At 44.7% G+C, this 17,665-nt stretch overlaps 7 protein-coding genes across 7 annotated transcripts in view; all 7 read left to right on the top strand.

Moving 5' to 3' along the window:
• The first annotated feature begins 113 nt into the window (after positions 1-113).
• Positions 114-7,453, top strand: LOC117751895 (asialoglycoprotein receptor 1-like). The gene is made up of 9 exons (XM_034568930.1): positions 114-236; positions 3,345-3,410; positions 5,150-5,257; positions 5,390-5,488; positions 5,836-5,892; positions 6,201-6,293; positions 6,456-6,610; positions 6,906-7,015; positions 7,156-7,453. Exons 1-9 carry the CDS (start codon positions 143-145, stop codon positions 7,310-7,312), a joined length of 939 nt encoding a protein of 312 aa, XP_034424821.1. The 5' UTR covers positions 114-142; the 3' UTR covers positions 7,313-7,453.
• LOC117751905 (C-type lectin domain family 10 member A-like) lies at positions 228-2,716 on the top strand. Its single transcript, XM_034568945.1, has 8 exons — positions 228-324; positions 417-524; positions 653-751; positions 1,095-1,151; positions 1,476-1,568; positions 1,719-1,873; positions 2,169-2,278; positions 2,419-2,716. Exons 1-8 carry the CDS (start codon positions 243-245, stop codon positions 2,573-2,575), a joined length of 861 nt encoding a protein of 286 aa, XP_034424836.1. The 5' UTR covers positions 228-242; the 3' UTR covers positions 2,576-2,716.
• Positions 3,551-4,515, top strand: LOC117752147 (cytochrome b5 domain-containing protein 1-like). The gene is made up of 3 exons (XM_034569339.1): positions 3,551-3,589; positions 3,731-3,949; positions 4,162-4,515. The coding sequence occupies exons 1-3, from the start codon at positions 3,551-3,553 to the stop codon at positions 4,390-4,392; spliced, it is 489 nt and encodes a 162-aa protein (XP_034425230.1). The 3' UTR covers positions 4,393-4,515.
• On the top strand, positions 4,856-12,164 carry LOC117751898 (asialoglycoprotein receptor 1-like). Its single transcript, XM_034568934.1, has 9 exons — positions 4,856-4,969; positions 8,070-8,135; positions 9,875-9,982; positions 10,111-10,209; positions 10,541-10,597; positions 10,924-11,016; positions 11,167-11,321; positions 11,617-11,726; positions 11,867-12,164. The coding sequence occupies exons 1-9, from the start codon at positions 4,876-4,878 to the stop codon at positions 12,021-12,023; spliced, it is 939 nt and encodes a 312-aa protein (XP_034424825.1). The 5' UTR covers positions 4,856-4,875; the 3' UTR covers positions 12,024-12,164.
• LOC117752146 (cytochrome b5 domain-containing protein 1-like) lies at positions 8,276-9,240 on the top strand. Its single transcript, XM_034569338.1, has 3 exons — positions 8,276-8,314; positions 8,456-8,674; positions 8,887-9,240. The coding sequence occupies exons 1-3, from the start codon at positions 8,276-8,278 to the stop codon at positions 9,115-9,117; spliced, it is 489 nt and encodes a 162-aa protein (XP_034425229.1). The 3' UTR covers positions 9,118-9,240.
• An 802-nt stretch (positions 12,165-12,966) lies between the features above and the next one.
• Positions 12,967-13,931, top strand: LOC117752173 (cytochrome b5 domain-containing protein 1-like). Its single transcript, XM_034569365.1, has 3 exons — positions 12,967-13,005; positions 13,147-13,365; positions 13,578-13,931. Exons 1-3 carry the CDS (start codon positions 12,967-12,969, stop codon positions 13,806-13,808), a joined length of 489 nt encoding a protein of 162 aa, XP_034425256.1. The 3' UTR covers positions 13,809-13,931.
• A 356-nt stretch (positions 13,932-14,287) lies between these two features.
• LOC117751892 (C-type lectin domain family 10 member A-like) overlaps positions 14,288-17,665 on the top strand; it is a 10,246-nt gene continuing 6,868 nt past the window's right edge. Inside the window, exons 1-5 of the mRNA XM_034568923.1 lie at positions 14,288-14,375; positions 14,408-14,473; positions 14,566-14,673; positions 14,826-14,924; positions 15,374-15,430. Coding sequence (XP_034424814.1) covers positions 14,419-14,473; positions 14,566-14,673; positions 14,826-14,924; positions 15,374-15,430 — 319 coding nt within the window. The 5' untranslated portion in view covers positions 14,288-14,375; positions 14,408-14,418. The remainder of the gene's footprint in view (positions 14,376-14,407; positions 14,474-14,565; positions 14,674-14,825; positions 14,925-15,373; positions 15,431-17,665) is intronic.

Genomic DNA, 17,665 nt, shown 5'->3' with positions numbered 1-17,665 from the left:
TCAGAAAACACAAAGATTCTCATGATGGTTAAATTGAGGAAGTTTCAGTAGCACATTAAACAGGAAGTGTTGATAAATTACAAAAATTTATAGGAAACTAAAGATGCAGAAACGAGAAAAGCTATGCAATTTTAGTGAAGTGATGACTGGACGTGTTCATATAAAAGAAGAGAAGAAGAAAAGTCCTCAGAAAACAACCCGATTCTTCTTCATCCAACTTCAACAAGTGAAGAAACGTAAATATGATTCATTTTAAAGAGACAGAGACGATGACATGTCACCTGCGCATGAAGGAAGAAGAGGAAAGCGTCCACTGGATTAAAGGTATGTTTCACTGGAAAAACCCTTAAACACAAAACAACGACCTGACTGATGGAGTGATCAACTGTCTCTCTCTCTACCTGTCTGTCTGTCAGAGCCTCAGCCTGTCTCTGTCTCAGGTGTCTCCAGGTTCAGACGTTGGATGGTTCCTGCTCTGACAGTGACAGTCATCCTGGTTCTGATCATAACACTGGGAGCTACCAGTGAGCACACACACACATTAATTAAGTGTATAAATGAAATGATCATGTCAATTTTGCAGGAAATACAAGTAAGATGTATAAAGAATCTGAATGAATCTGTTAATTATCGTGTGTGTGTGTGTTATCAGATGTGAAGACGTCAAATCATCTGTGGTCTGTGGAGAAGAGAGTTTCTAACCTGAGCAACGTTATTGAGTCATTTCGTGCCTCACTGCAGAACGCTCAAGGTGACTGACACACACACGCACGCACGCACGCACACACACACACACACACACACACACACACACACACACACACACACACACACACACACACACACACACACACACACACACACACACACACACACACACACACACACACACAGTTTTAAAAAATCTTTTTGGATGCTTCTCCATTGAAAACCTGTTTTTGAGCTGCTTAATGTGAGTTCAAGTGTGAACTGATCGTGTGAAATCTGGTAAAGAGTCTTGAAACAGATGAGTTAAAAGTTGAGGGATAAAAACTAATGAACGGTCACTGTGTAACCGTAGCAACATGCTGACAGTTTCCTGTGCTCTGTTCCAGAAACTGCTAAAGAAGTTCAGCTGCTGCATTCTACTGTGGAGGACCAGCTGACCTCAGGTAATCACGTCTGTATTTGTTCACACTTCAGAGTTCTTCCTGATGCTTGCTGACACGCCACCTCCTCTGACTAGATTTCCAGCAGCTGAATATCTAGACGAGTAAGCAACAACTACTGCCAATCAGAGCAGGACGAGGTGACCAGACATAGTCGGGGGTTTCTCCTGGTTAAAGATTGTATAGTCCAACTGTGAAACTCCCGATCACATGACAGGAAGCCGTGCAGAGTGAATTTTTCATTACTGACTGTTAGCTAACTAAGTGTGTGTGTGTGTGTGTGTGTGTGTGTGTGTGTGTGTGTGTGTGTGTGTGTGTGTGTGTCAGTGTCGGAGGCGTTGAAGCAGCTGTCGGTCATTGACTCTCTGAGCAGGAGTCTTACTTCGATCAAAGGTTCCCTTGAACAAATCATCAACAACAGTACGTCCATTAATCATATTATTAACATATGACTGCAGAAGACACATACTCACACCCATGTACCTGTCTGTGAACCTGTCTGTGGACCTGTCTGTGGATCTGTCTGTGGATCTGTCTGTGGATCTGTCTGTGGATCTGTCTGTCTCGCAGGCTCAGGGTTGGACGGTTGTTGTCCTCTGGATTGGAAACTCTCTGGCTTTAGTTGTTATTTCTTCAGCCGTTCCCCTTTGTCCTGGAATGAGTCCAGAGTCTGGTGTGAGGAACATGAATCTCACCTGGTCATCCTCTCCTCTGACAGGGACTGGGTAAGTCCATCCATCTGCCTGTTAAGGGCAGAGGATGCCGCACCTTGTTAATCCGTATGAAACAAACTGGTTAGTGAACATGGGCTACACATATAAAATGTGATTGATGATTGATTGATTGAACTGAGGCTGCGTCGTAACAGATGTGACCACAGGCTGGTTTTGAAGTCATGTAAGTGAGACAGTAACCTGAAGACGACCTGGTCTCTACTGGAGATACTCACACAAACTACGGTGTCTTCTGCGTAAAGACAGACTTTATATTGTTGGTTATAGAAACCTTGTCTCTGTCCAGGACTTCGTGACCCGTCACACAGTGCCTGAATTTTTCTGGGTGGGTCTGAGTGATTGGAGAACTGGTACGTGGGAGTGGGTGGACCAGACTCCGTACTCCATGGAACGCAGGTACACCTTCAGTTTGAGTTTCTCTGACAACAGCAACAACTGCTGCATTTACATTAAAGCAATACATTCACAACATTCAGGCAAACATATATAGAGTATGATACGTGTCCACAGATTGTTGTGTGTCATGTGGTTTCCAGACGGTGGAGACCCGGTCAGCCTGACAACTGGACCGATCACGGCCTCGGGCCCGGAGACGAAGACTGTGCTCAGCTTTACATTGATGGCCGCCTCAACGACCTGCACTGCTCCCATCAGATGCGGTACATCTGCCAAAAGCTCATCGGTGACCCCTGAGCAAACCGCCCCGGCTCCGCCCCGGCTCCGCCCACACGCGTGTTCACAGATAAAAAACATTAAATTATCTGAAGTAGAAAACAGTGTCGAGCTGCTGTCAGAACCAAATATAAACCATAACCAAATATGTCTGACGTTATAATAAACAGTTTGGAAAAGAAGTGTGTTTCTTCCTTTTGTACAAAATGTAGTGGAGTACACAAAGCTGTCAACTTGGAAAGACGAGGAGATTCCTCCGCCTCTTCGCCTGAATGTTCCCCACATGCTCCTGTTGTTGTGAACGAGTCTGACCCGGAAAATCTCCTGCTGCTGCTTCACATTAGAAACACAATGTGTTTTTCTCTGTCAATCTCTAGTTTCAAGTCTTCTTCAACACAGCAGGATGTTCATTTTGTAAATTATGGTCAAATAGATCATAAAGCACCGTATGTGTTGGGGCCTGGATACCGATATCAAATATGGTTACTTCTGTTTTCAAAGATAACATGATGGCGGTGGACAAAATGTCAAACTGAGGCTTCAAAATGGCACACACACACACACACACACACACACACACACACACACACACACACACACACACACACACACACACACACACACACACACACACACACACACACACACACACACACACACACACACACACACTGATGACTGGACGTGTTCATATAAAAGAAGAGAAGAAGAAAAGTCTTCAGAAAACCACTCGATTCTTCTTCATCCAACTTCAACAAGTGAAGAAACGTAAATATGATTCATCTTAAAGAGACAGAGACGATGACATGTCACCTGTGCATGAAGGAACAAGACGACAGCGTCCACTGGATTAAAGGTATGTTTCACTGGAAAAACCCTGAAACATAAAACAACGACCTGACTGATGGAGTGATCAACTGTCTCTCTCTCTACCTGTCTGTCTGTCAGAGCCTCAGCCTGTCTCTGTCTCAGGTGTCTCAGGTATAGCTAAGTCAAATGTGGCACTGCAAACACCAGACATATTTAAAAGTGCAGGCAATCATCTCCCCTCCTCGTCTCATAACAAAAGTATAAAGTATCAGAACATAGAAATACTTGATTACTTTCACTTGAGTAAAAGTACTTGGTAATTTTCTCTGCTGGATTTACCTGCATGTGTCTGTCCTCTGTCCTCAGATCCTGAAACATGTGGATCCACTGACTAACTGTGTGAGGTACTACACCCCCAGGGGGCGCTTCGTGCACGTCTCCCCAGCCGGCCCTCGCTCCGATTGGGCCAACGACTTTGGCGAGCCCTGGTGGAAGGATCGACGCTACGAGGTGGGACTGCTGACGACTAAAGCCAGGTGGATACGAGTCATCAACGTGCAGACGTCACAGGAGCAGCAGCTGCAGGTGAACTGATCACACGAGGTGCATTCTGGGTAATGGGTCTGAGCTTAGCCTAGCTTAGCACAAAGATTGAAAGCAGCAGGAAACAGGTAGAAACAGATATCAGTTACTTTCACTGCTCATTGGGTTTGACTGAAGTAAAGTATTAGAGTACTGAAGTTTATACAGTTTGTTTCGACCTGATTTCGACCTGATTTTCCTGCGTTGCTCCTCAGGTGTGTTCAGAGGAGACTCTGGACGAGATCCTCCAGCGTTACCTACGCTACAACTCTCACGCCCGTAGCTACAGCTGGAAACATGAAGGAGTAAGTCTGGACATGAGCAGGACGCTCAGTGAAAACAACGTCCCTGATGAAGACCACAAGCTCGAGGAGCTGCGACTGGACAGCGACCTCTTCATCACCGCCATCCTCCTCCACTTCAGTGATGACCTCACAGAGGGGTGACCTCTGACATCATGAGGGCCCAGTGGACAGGTGTGACATCACAACACGCGTGTCACCTGACAGGAAACTGAACTGCAGCTGTGAGAAAAGTAAATAAATAAAAATTAAAAGAGAGCTTCTGTATTTTGGATGCTGATTGATTATCATATCATATTACTTTACAGTTGTGTTTCTGAAATATATATATGTAAATGTATATCTACACACACACATATATATATATATATATATGCTGTGCTCATCCAGTTTCAATTTTACCACCACCTTGTGGGCGGGGCTCTGGAGTAGCAGCGGTCACTTTATATCAAACATTTAATTTGAGGTCGTGAACTTGTTAGTTCTCAGAAAACACAAAGATTCTCATGATGGTTAAATTGAGGAAGTTTCAGTATCACATTAAACAGGAGGTGTTGATAAATTACAAAAATTTATAGGAAACTAAAGATGCAGAAATGAGAAAAGCTATGCAATTTTAGTGAAGTGATGACTGGACGTGTTCATATAAAAGAAGAGAAGAAGAAAAGTCCTCAGAAAACAACCCGATTCTTCTTCATCCAACTTCAACAAGTGAAGAAACGTAAATATGATTCATTTTAAAGAGACAGAGACGATGACATGTCACCTGCGCATGAAGGAAGAAGAGGAAAGCGTCCACTGGATTAAAGGTATGTTTCACTGGAAAAACCCTGAAACACAAAACAACGACCTGACTGATGGAGTGATCAACTGTCTCTCTCTCTACCTGTCTGTCTGTCAGAGCCTCAGCCTGTCTCTGTCTCAGGTGTCTCCAGGTTCAGACGTTGGATGGTTCCTGCTCTGACAGTGACAGTCATCCTGGTTCTGATCATAACACTGGGAGCTACCAGTGAGCACACACACACATTAATTAAGTGTATAAATGAAATGATCATGTCAATTTTGCAGGAAATACAAGTAAGATGTATAAAGAATCTGAATGAATCTGTTAATTATCGTGTGTGTGTGTGTGTGTTATCAGATGTGAAGACGTCAAATCATCTGTGGTCTGTGGAGAAGAGAGTTTCTAACCTGAGCAACGTTATTGAGTCATTTCGTGCCTCACTGCAGAACGCTCAAGGTGACTGACACACACACGCACGCACGCACACACACACACACACACACACACACACACACACACACACACACACACACACACACACACACACACACACACACACACACACACACACACACACACACACACACACACACACACACACAGTTTTAAAAAATCTTTTTGGATGCTTCTCCATTGAAAACCTGTTTTTGAGCTGCTTAATGTGAGTTCAAGTGTGAACTGATCGTGTGAAATCTGGTAAAGAGTCTTGAAACAGATGAGTTAAAAGTTGAGGGATAAAAACTAATGAACGGTCACTGTGTAACCGTAGCAACATGCTGACAGTTTCCTGTGCTCTGTTCCAGAAACTGCTAAAGAAGTTCAGCTGCTGCATTCTACTGTGGAGGACCAGCTGACCTCAGGTAATCACGTCTGTATTTGTTCACACTTCAGAGTTCTTCCTGATGCTTGCTGACACGCCACCTCCTCTGACTAGATTTCCAGCAGCTGAATATCTAGACGAGTAAGCAACAACTACTGCCAATCAGAGCAGGACGAGGTGACCAGACATAGTCGGGGGTTTCTCCTGGTTAAAGATTGTATAGTCCAACTGTGAAACTCCCGATCACATGACAGGAAGCCGTGCAGAGTGAATTTTTCATTACTGACTGTTAGCTAACTAAGTGTGTGTGTGTGTGTGTGTGTGTGTGTGTGTGTGTGTGTGTGTCAGTGTCGGAGGCGTTGAAGCAGCTGTCGGTCATTGACTCTCTGAGCAGGAGTCTTACTTCGATCAAAGGTTCCCTTGAACAAATCATCAACAACAGTACGTCCATTAATCATATTATTAACATATGACTGCAGAAGACACATACTCACACCCATGTACCTGTCTGTGAACCTGTCTGTGGACCTGTCTGTGGATCTGTCTGTGGATCTGTCTGTGGATCTGTCTGTGGATCTGTCTGTGGATCTGTCTGTCTCGCAGGCTCAGGGTTGGATGGTTGTTGTCCTCTGGATTGGAAACTCTCTGGCTTTAGTTGTTATTTCTTCAGCCGTTCCCCTTTGTCCTGGAATGAGTCCAGAGTCTGGTGTGAGGAACATGAATCTCACCTGGTCATCCTCTCCTCTGACAGGGACTGGGTAAGTCCATCCATCTGCCTGTTAAGGGCAGAGGATGCCGCACCTTGTTAATCCATATGAAACAAACTGGTTAGTGAACATGGGCTACACATATAAAATGTGATTGATGATTGATTGATTGAACTGAGGCTGCGTCGTAACAGATGTGACCACAGGCTGGTTTTGAAGTCATGTAAGTGAGACAGTAACCTGAAGACAACCTGGTCTCTACTGGAGATACTCACACAAACTACGGTGTCTTCTGCGTAAAGACAGACTTTATATTGTTGGTTATAGAAACCTTGTCTCTGTCCAGGACTTCGTGACCCGTCACACAGTGCCTGAATTTTTCTGGGTGGGTCTGAGTGATTGGAGAACTGGTACGTGGGAGTGGGTGGACCAGACTCCGTACTCCATGGAACGCAGGTACACCTTCAGTTTGAGTTTCTCTGACAACAGCAACAACTGCTGCATTTACATTAAAGCAATACATTCACAACATTCAGGCAAACATATATAGAGTATGATACGTGTCCACAGATTGTTGTGTGTCATGTGGTTTCCAGACGGTGGAGACCCGGTCAGCCTGACAACTGGACCGATCACGGCCTCGGGCCCGGAGACGAAGACTGTGCTCACCTGCACATGGACGGCCGCCTCAACGACCTGCACTGCTCCCATCAGATGCGGTACATCTGCCAAAAGCTCATCGGTGACCCCTGAGCAAACCGCCCCGGCTCCGCCCCGGCTCCGCCCACACGCGTGTTCACAGATAAAAAACATTAAATTATCTGAAGTAGAAAACAGTGTCGAGCTGCTGTCAGAACCAAATATAAACCATAACCAAATATGTCTGACGTTATAATAAACAGTTTGGAAAAGAAGTGTGTTTCTTCCTTTTGTACAAAATGTAGTGGAGTACACAAAGCTGTCAACTTGGAAAGACGAGGAGATTCCTCCGCCTCTTCGCCTGAATGTTCCCCACATGCTCCTGTTGTTGTGAACGAGTCTGACCCGGAAAATCTCCTGCTGCTGCTTCACATTAGAAACACAATGTGTTTTTCTCTGTCAATCTCTAGTTTCAAGTCTTCTTCAACACAGCAGGATGTTCATTTTGTAAATTATGGTCAAATAGATCATAAAGCACCGTATGTGTTGGGGCCTGGATACCGATATCAAATATGGTTACTTCTGTTTTCAAAGATAACATGATGGCGGTGGACAAAATGTCAAACTGAGGCTTCAAAATGGCACACACACACACACACACACACACACACACACACACACACACACACACACACACACACACACACACACACACACACACACACACACACACACACACACACACACACACACTGATGACTGGACGTGTTCATATAAAAGAAGAGAAGAAGAAAAGTCTTCAGAAAACCACTCGATTCTTCTTCATCCAACTTCAACAAGTGAAGAAACGTAAATATGATTCATCTTAAAGAGACAGAGACGATGACATGTCACCTGTGCATGAAGGAACAAGACGACAGCGTCCACTGGATTAAAGGTATGTTTCACTGGAAAAACCCTGAAACATAAAACAACGACCTGACTGATGGAGTGATCAACTGTCTCTCTCTCTACCTGTCTGTCTGTCAGAGCCTCAGCCTGTCTCTGTCTCAGGTGTCTCAGGTATAGCTAAGTCAAATGTGGCACTGCAAACACCAGACATATTTAAAAGTGCAGGCAATCATCTCCCCTCCTCGTCTCATAACAAAAGTATAAAGTATCAGAACATAGAAATACTCGATTACTTTCACTTGAGTAAAAGTACTTGGTAATTTTCTCTGCTGGATTTACCTGCATGTGTCTGTCCTCTGTCCTCAGATCCTGAAACATGTGGATCCACTGACTAACTGTGTGAGGTACTACACCCCCAGGGGGCGCTTCGTGCACGTCTCCCCAGCCGGCCCTCGCTCCGATTGGGCCAACGACTTTGGCGAGCCCTGGTGGAAGGATCGACGCTACGAGGTGGGACTGCTGACGACTAAAGCCAGGTGGATACGAGTCATCAACGTGCAGACGTCACAGGAGCAGCAGCTGCAGGTGAACTGATCACACGAGGTGCATTCTGGGTAATGGGTCTGAGCTTAGCCTAGCTTAGCACAAAGATTGAAAGCAGCAGGAAACAGGTAGAAACAGATATCAGTTACTTTCACTGCTCATTGGGTTTGACTGAAGTAAAGTATTAGAGTACTGAAGTTTATACAGTTTGTTTCGACCTGATTTCGACCTGATTTTCCTGCGTTGCTCCTCAGGTGTGTTCAGAGGAGACTCTGGACGAGATCCTCCAGCGTTACCTACGCTACAACTCTCACGCCCGTAGCTACAGCTGGAAACATGAAGGAGTAAGTCTGGACATGAGCAGGACGCTCAGTGAAAACAACGTCCCTGATGAAGACCACAAGCTTGAGGAGCTGCGACTGGACAGCGACCTCTTCATCACCGCCATCCTCCTCCACTTCAGTGATGACCTCACAGAGGGGTGACCTCTGACATCATGAGGGCCCAGTGGACAGGTGTGACATCACAACACGCGTGTCACCTGACAGGAAACTGAACTGCAGCTGTGAGAAAAGTAAATAAATAAAAATTAAAAGAGAGCTTCTGTATTTTGGATGCTGATTGATTATCATATCATATTACTTTACAGTTGTGTTTCTGAAATATATATATGTAAATGTATATCTACACACACACATATATATATATATATATATGCTGTGCTCATCCAGTTTCAATTTTACCACCACCTTGTGGGCGGGGCTCTGGAGTAGCAGCGGTCACTTTATATCAAACATTTAATTTGAGGTCGTGAACTTGTTAGTTCTCAGAAAACACAAAGATTCTCATGATGGTTAAATTGAGGAAGTTTCAGTATCACATTAAACAGGAGGTGTTGATAAATTACAAAAATTTATAGGAAACTAAAGATGCAGAAATGAGAAAAGCTATGCAATTTTAGTGAAGTGATGACTGGACGTGTTCATATAAAAGAAGAGAAGAAGAAAAGTCCTCAGAAAACAACCCGATTCTTCTTCATCCAACTTCAACAAGTGAAGAAACGTAAATATGATTCATTTTAAAGAGACAGAGACGATGACATGTCACCTGCGCATGAAGGAAGAAGAGGAAAGCGTCCACTGGATTAAAGGTATGTTTCACTGGAAAAACCCTGAAACACAAAACAACGACCTGACTGATGGAGTGATCAACTGTCTCTCTCTCTACCTGTCTGTCTGTCAGAGCCTCAGCCTGTCTCTGTCTCAGGTGTCTCCAGGTTCAGACGTTGGATGGTTCCTGCTCTGACAGTGACAGTCATCCTGGTTCTGATCATAACACTGGGAGCTACCAGTGAGCACACACACACATTAATTAAGTGTATAAATGAAATGATCATGTCAATTTTGCAGGAAATACAAGTAAGATGTATAAAGAATCTGAATGAATCTGTTAATTATCGTGTGTGTGTGTGTTATCAGATGTGAAGACGTCAAATCATCTGTGGTCTGTGGAGAAGAGAGTTTCTAACCTGAGCAACGTTATTGAGTCATTTCGTGCCTCACTGCAGAACGCTCAAGGTGACTGACACACACACGCACGCACGCACGCACGCACGCACGCACACACACACACACACACACACACACACACACACACACACACACACACACACACACACACACACACACACACACACACACACACACAGTTTTAAAAAATCTTTTTGGATGCTTCTCCATTGAAAACCTGTTTTTGAGCTGCTTAATGTGAGTTCAAGTGTGAACTGATCGTGTGAAATCTGGTAAAGAGTCTTGAAACAGATGAGTTAAAAGTTGAGGGATAAAAACTAATGAACGGTCACTGTGTAACCGTAGCAACATGCTGACAGTTTCCTGTGCTCTGTTCCAGAAACTGCTAAAGAAGTTCAGCTGCTGCATTCTACTGTGGAGGACCAGCTGACCTCAGGTAATCACGTCTGTATTTGTTCACACTTCAGAGTTCTTCCTGATGCTTGCTGACACGCCACCTCCTCTGACTAGATTTCCAGCAGCTGAATATCTAGACGAGTAAGCAACAACTACTGCCAATCAGAGCAGGACGAGGTGACCAGACATAGTCGGGGGTTTCTCCTGGTTAAAGATTGTATAGTCCAACTGTGAAACTCCCGATCACATGACAGGAAGCCGTGCAGAGTGAATTTTTCATTACTGACTGTTAGCTAACTAAGTGTGTGTGTGTGTGTGTGTGTGTGTGTGTGTGTGTGTGTGTGTGTGTGTGTGTGTGTGCGTCAGTGTCGGAGGCGTTGAAGCAGCTGTCGGTCATTGACTCTCTGAGCAGGAGTCTTACTTCGATCAAAGGTTCCCTTGAACAAATCATCAACAACAGTACGTCCATTAATCATATTATTAACATATGACTGCAGAAGACACATACTCACACCCATGTACCTGTCTGTGAACCTGTCTGTGGACCTGTCTGTGGATCTGTCTGTGGATCTGTCTGTGGATCTGTCTGTGGATCTGTCTGTCTCGCAGGCTCAGGGTTGGACGGTTGTTGTCCTCTGGATTGGAAACTCTCTGGCTTTAGTTGTTATTTCTTCAGCCGTTCCCCTTTGTCCTGGAATGAGTCCAGAGTCTGGTGTGAGGAACATGAATCTCACCTGGTCATCCTCTCCTCTGACAGGGACTGGGTAAGTCCATCCATCTGCCTGTTAAGGGCAGAGGATGCCGCACCTTGTTAATCCGTATGAAACAAACTGGTTAGTGAACATGGGCTACACATATAAAATGTGATTGATGATTGATTGATTGAACTGAGGCTGCGTCGTAACAGATGTGACCACAGGCTGGTTTTGAAGTCATGTAAGTGAGACAGTAACCTGAAGACGACCTGGTCTCTACTGGAGATACTCACACAAACTACGGTGTCTTCTGCGTAAAGACAGACTTTATATTGTTGGTTATAGAAACCTTGTCTCTGTCCAGGACTTCGTGACCCGTCACACAGTGCCTGAATTTTTCTGGGTGGGTCTGAGTGATTGGAGAACTGGTACGTGGGAGTGGGTGGACCAGACTCCGTACTCCATGGAACGCAGGTACACCTTCAGTTTGAGTTTCTCTGACAACAGCAACAACTGCTGCATTTACATTAAAGCAATACATTCACAACATTCAGGCAAACATATATAGAGTATGATACGTGTCCACAGATTGTTGTGTGTCATGTGGTTTCCAGACGGTGGAGACCCGGTCAGCCTGACAACTGGACCGATCACGGCCTCGGGCCCGGAGACGAAGACTGTGCTCAGCTTTACATTGATGGCCGCCTCAACGACCTGCACTGCTCCCATCAGATGCGGTACATCTGCCAAAAGCTCATCGGTGACCCCTGAGCAAACCGCCCCGGCTCCGCCCCGGCTCCGCCCACACGCGTGTTCACAGATAAAAAACATTAAATTATCTGAAGTAGAAAACAGTGTCGAGCTGCTGTCAGAACCAAATATAAACCATAACCAAATATGTCTGACGTTATAATAAACAGTTTGGAAAAGAAGTGTGTTTCTTCCTTTTGTACAAAATGTAGTGGAGTACACAAAGCTGTCAACTTGGAAACACGAGGAGATTCCTCCGCCTCTTCGCCTGAATGTTCCCCACATGCTCCTGTTGTTGTGAACGAGTCTGACCCGGAAAATCTCCTGCTGCTGCTTCACATTAGAAACACAATGTGTTTTTCTCTGTCAATCTCTAGTTTCAAGTCTTCTTCAACACAGCAGGATGTTCATTTTGTAAATTATGGTCAAATAGATCATAAAGCACCGTATGTGTTGGGGCCTGGATACCGATATCAAATATGGTTACTTCTGTTTTCAAAGATAACATGATGGCGGTGGACAAAATGTCAAACTGAGGCTTCAAAATGGCACACACACACACACACACACACACACACACACACACACACACACACACACACACACACACACACACACACACACACACACACACACACACTGATGACTGGACGTGTTCATATAAAAGAAGAGAAGAAGAAAAGTCTTCAGAAAACCACTCGATTCTTCTTCATCCAACTTCAACAAGTGAAGAAACGTAAATATGATTCATCTTAAAGAGACAGAGACGATGACATGTCACCTGTGCATGAAGGAACAAGACGACAGCGTCCACTGGATTAAAGGTATGTTTCACTGGAAAAACCCTGAAACATAAAACAACGACCTGACTGATGGAGTGATCAACTGTCTCTCTCTCTACCTGTCTGTCTGTCAGAGCCTCAGCCTGTCTCTGTCTCAGGTGTCTCAGGTATAGCTAAGTCAAATGTGGCACTGCAAACACCAGACATATTTAAAAGTGCAGGCAATCATCTCCCCTCCTCGTCTCATAACAAAAGTATAAAGTATCAGAACATAGAAATACTCGATTACTTTCACTTGAGTAAAAGTACTTGGTAATTTTCTCTGCTGGATTTACCTGCATGTGTCTGTCCTCTGTCCTCAGATCCTGAAACATGTGGATCCACTGACTAACTGTGTGAGGTACTACACCCCCAGGGGGCGCTTCGTGCACGTCTCCCCAGCCGGCCCTCGCTCCGATTGGGCCAACGACTTTGGCGAGCCCTGGTGGAAGGATCGACGCTACGAGGTGGGACTGCTGACGACTAAAGCCAGGTGGATACGAGTCATCAACGTGCAGACGTCACAGGAGCAGCAGCTGCAGGTGAACTGATCACACGAGGTGCATTCTGGGTAATGGGTCTGAGCTTAGCCTAGCTTAGCACAAAGATTGAAAGCAGCAGGAAACAGGTAGAAACAGATATCAGTTACTTTCACTGCTCATTGGGTTTGACTGAAGTAAAGTATTAGAGTACTGAAGTTTATACAGTTTGTTTCGACCTGATTTCGACCTGATTTTCCTGCGTTGCTCCTCAGGTGTGTTCAGAGGAGACTCTGGACGAGATCCTCCAGCGTTACCTACGCTACAACTCTCACGCCCGTAGCTACAGCTGGAAACATGAAGGAGTAAGTCTGGACATGAGCAGGACGCTCAGTGAAAACAACGTCCCTGATGAAGACCACAAGCTCGAGGAGCTGCGACTGGACAGCGACCTCTTCATCACCGCCATCCTCCTCCACTTCAGTGATGACCTCACAGAGGGGTGACCTCTGACATCATGAGGGCCCAGTGGACAGGTGTGACATCACAACACGCGTGTCACCTGACAGGAAACTGAACTGCAGCTGTGAGAAAAGTAAATAAATAAAAATTAAAAGAGAGCTTCTGTATTTTGGATGCTGATTGATTATCATATCATATTACTTTACAGTTGTGTTTCTGAAATATATATATGTAAATGTATATCTACACACACACATATATATATATATATATATGCTGTGCTCATCCAGATTCAATTTTACCACCACCTTGTGGGCGGGGCTCTGGAGTAGCAGCGGTCACTTTATATCAAACATTTAATTTGAGCTTGTGAACTTGTTAGTTCTCAGAAAACACAAAGATTCTCATGATGGTTAAATTGAGGAAGTTTCAGTATCACATTAAACAGGAAGTGTTGATAAATTACAAAAATGTATAGGAAACTAAAGATGCAGAAATGAGAAAAGCTATGCAATTTTAGTGAAGTGATGACTGGACGTGTTCATATAAAAGAAGAGAAGAAGAAAAGTCCTCAGAAAACAACCCGATTCTTCTTCATCCAACTTCAACAAGTGAAGAAACGTAAATATGATTCATTTTAAAGAGACAGAGACGATGACATGTCACCTGCGCATGAAGGAAGAAGAGGAAAGCGTCCACTGGATTAAAGGTATGTTTCACTGGAAAAACCCTGAAACACAAAACAACGACCTGACTGATGGAGTGATCAACTGTCTCTCTCTCTACCTGTCTGTCTGTCAGAGCCTCAGCCTGTCTCTGTCTCAGGTGTCTCCAGGTTCAGACGTTGGATGGTTCCTGCTCTGACAGTGACAGTCATCCTGGTTCTGATCATAACACTGGGAGCTACCAGTGAGCACACACACACATTAATTAAGTGTATAAATGAAATGATCATGTAAATTTTGCAGGAAATACAAGTAAGATGTATAAAGAATCTGAATGAATCTGATTTAGTTTTTCTTTTTGTGGAATAATTATCGTGTGTGTGTGTGTGTTATCAGATGTGAAGACGTCAAATCGTCTGTGGTCTGTGGAGAAGAGAGTTTCCAACCTGAGCAACGTTATTGAGTCACTTAGCGCCTCACTGCAGAACGCTCAAGGTGACTGACACACACACACACACACACACACACACACACACACACACACACACACACACACACACACACACACACACACACACACACACACACACACACACACACACACACACACACACACACACACACACGGGTCATGTATGGTTCCATTCGTGCCAGGAGTAGAAAACAATTAACGTGAAAAACACAAACGTCCGTTGCGATTTAAATTATTCAACTACGGTCAAGATAAGACAAAGTCGGTTGAGTTAATTATTTATTGCCATTAATGGTTTTAAAAAATCTTTTTGTTTTTGAGCTGCTTAATGTGAGTTCAAGTGTGAACTGATCGTGTGAAATCTGGTAAAGAGTCTTGAAACAGATGAGTTAAAAGTTGAGGGATAAAAACTAATGAACGGTCACTGTGTAACCGTAGCAACATGCTGACAGTTTCCTGTGCTCTGTTCCAGAAACTGCTAAAGAAGTTCAGCTGCTGCATTCTACTGTGGAGGACCAGCTGACCTCAGGTAATCACGTCTGTATTTGTTCACACTTCAGAGTTCTTCCTGATGCTTGCTGACACGCCACCTCCTCTGACTAGATTTCCAGCAGCTGAATATCTAGACGAGTAAGCAACAACTACTGCCAATCAGAGCAGGATGAGGTGACCAGACATAGTCGGGGGTTTCTCCTGGTTAAAGATTGTATAGTCCAACTGTGAAACTCCCGATCACATGACAGGAAGCCGTGCAGAGTGAATTTTTCATTACTGACTGTTAGCTAACTAAGTGTGTGTGTGTGTGTGTGTGTGTGTGTGTGTGTGTGTGTGTGTGTGTGTGTGTGTGTGTGTGTGTGTGTGTGTGTGTGTGTGTGTGTGTGTGTGTGTGTGTGTGTCAGTGTCGGAGGCGTTGAAGCAGCTGTCGGTCATTGACTCTCTGAGCAGGAGTCTTACTTCGATCAAAGGTTCCCTTGAACAAATCATCAACAACAGTACGTCCATTAATCATATTATTAACATATGACTGCAGAAGACACATACTCACACCCATGTACCTGTCTGTGAACCTGTCTGTGGACCTGTCTGTGGATCTGTCTGTGGATCTGTCTGTGGATCTGTCTGTCTCGCAGGCTCAGGGTTGGACGGTTGTTGTCCTCTGGATTGGAAACTCTCTGGCTTTAGTTGTTATTTCTTCAGCCGTTCCCCTTTGTCCTGGAATGAGTCCAGAGTCTGGTGTGAGGAACATGAATCTCACCTGGTCATCCTCTCCTCTGCCAGGGACTGGGTAAGTCCATCCATCTGCCTGTTAAGGGCAGAGGATGCCGCACCTTGTTAATCCGTATGAAACAAACTGGTTAGTGAACATGGGCTACACATATAAAATGTGATTGATGATTGATTGATTGAACTGAGGCTGCGTCGTAACAGATGTGACCACAGGCTGGTTTTGAAGTCATGTAAGTGAGACAGTAACCTGAAGACGACCTGGTCTCTACTGGAGATACTCACACAAACTACGGTGTCTTCTGCGTAAAGACAGACTTTATATTGTTGGTTATAGAAACCTTGTCTCTGTCCAGGACTTCGTGACCCGTCACACAGTGCCTGAATTTTTCTGGGTGGGTCTGAGTGATTGGAGAACTGGTACGTGGGAGTGGGTGGACCAGACTCCGTACTCCATGGAACGCAGGTACACCTTCAGTTTGAGTTTCTCTGACAACAGCAACAACTGCTGCATTTACATTAAAGCAATACATTCACAACATTCAGGCAAACATATATAGAGTATGATACGTGTCCACAGATTGTTGTGTGTCATGTGGTTTCCAGACGGTGGAGACCCGGTCAGCCTGACAACTGGACCGATCACGGCCTCGGGCCCGGAGACGAAGACTGTGCTCACCTGCACATGGACGGCCGCCTCAACGACCTGCACTGCTCCCATCAGATGCGGTACATCTGCCAAAAGCTCATCGGTGACCCCTGAGCAAACCGCCCCGGCTCCGCCCCGGCTCCGCCCACACGCGTGTTCACAGATAAAAAACATTAAATTATCTGAAGTAGAAAACAGTGTCGAGCTGCTGTCAGAACCAAATATAAACCATAACCAAATATGTCTGACGTTATAATAAACAGTTTGGAAAAGAAGTGTGTTTCTTCCTTTTGTACAAAATGTAGTGGAGTACACAAAGCTGTCAACTTGGAAAGACGAGGAGATTCCTCCGCCTCTTCGCCTGAATGTTCCCCACATGCTCCTGTTGTTGTGAACGAGTCTGACCCGGAAAATCTCCTGCTGCTGCTTCACATTAGAAACACAATGTGTTTTTCTCTGTCAATCTCTAGTTTCAAGTCTTCTTCAACACAGCAGGATGTTCATTTTGTAAATTATGGTCAAATAGATCATAAAGCACCGTATGTGTTGGGGCCTGGATACCGATATCAAATATGGTTACTTCTGTTTTCAAAGATAACATGATGGCGGTGGACAAAATGTCAAACTGAGGCTTCAAAATGGCACACACACACACACACACACACACACACACACACACACACACACACACACACACACACACACACACACACACACACACACACACACACACACACACACACACACTGATGACTGGACGTGTTCATATAAAAGAAGAGAAGAAGAAAAGTCTTCAGAAAACCACTCGATTCTTCTTCATCCAACTTCAACAAGTGAAGAAACGTAAATATGATTCATCTTAAAGAGACAGAGACGATGACATGTCACCTG

Source organism: Hippoglossus hippoglossus, chromosome 18 (genome assembly GCF_009819705.1).
Source record: "Hippoglossus hippoglossus isolate fHipHip1 chromosome 18, fHipHip1.pri, whole genome shotgun sequence".
NCBI classification, from domain to species: domain Eukaryota; kingdom Metazoa; phylum Chordata; class Actinopteri; order Pleuronectiformes; family Pleuronectidae; genus Hippoglossus; species Hippoglossus hippoglossus.
Note: the sequence above shows the minus strand (reverse complement) of the source record. Positions and strands in the feature narration are given on the sequence as shown.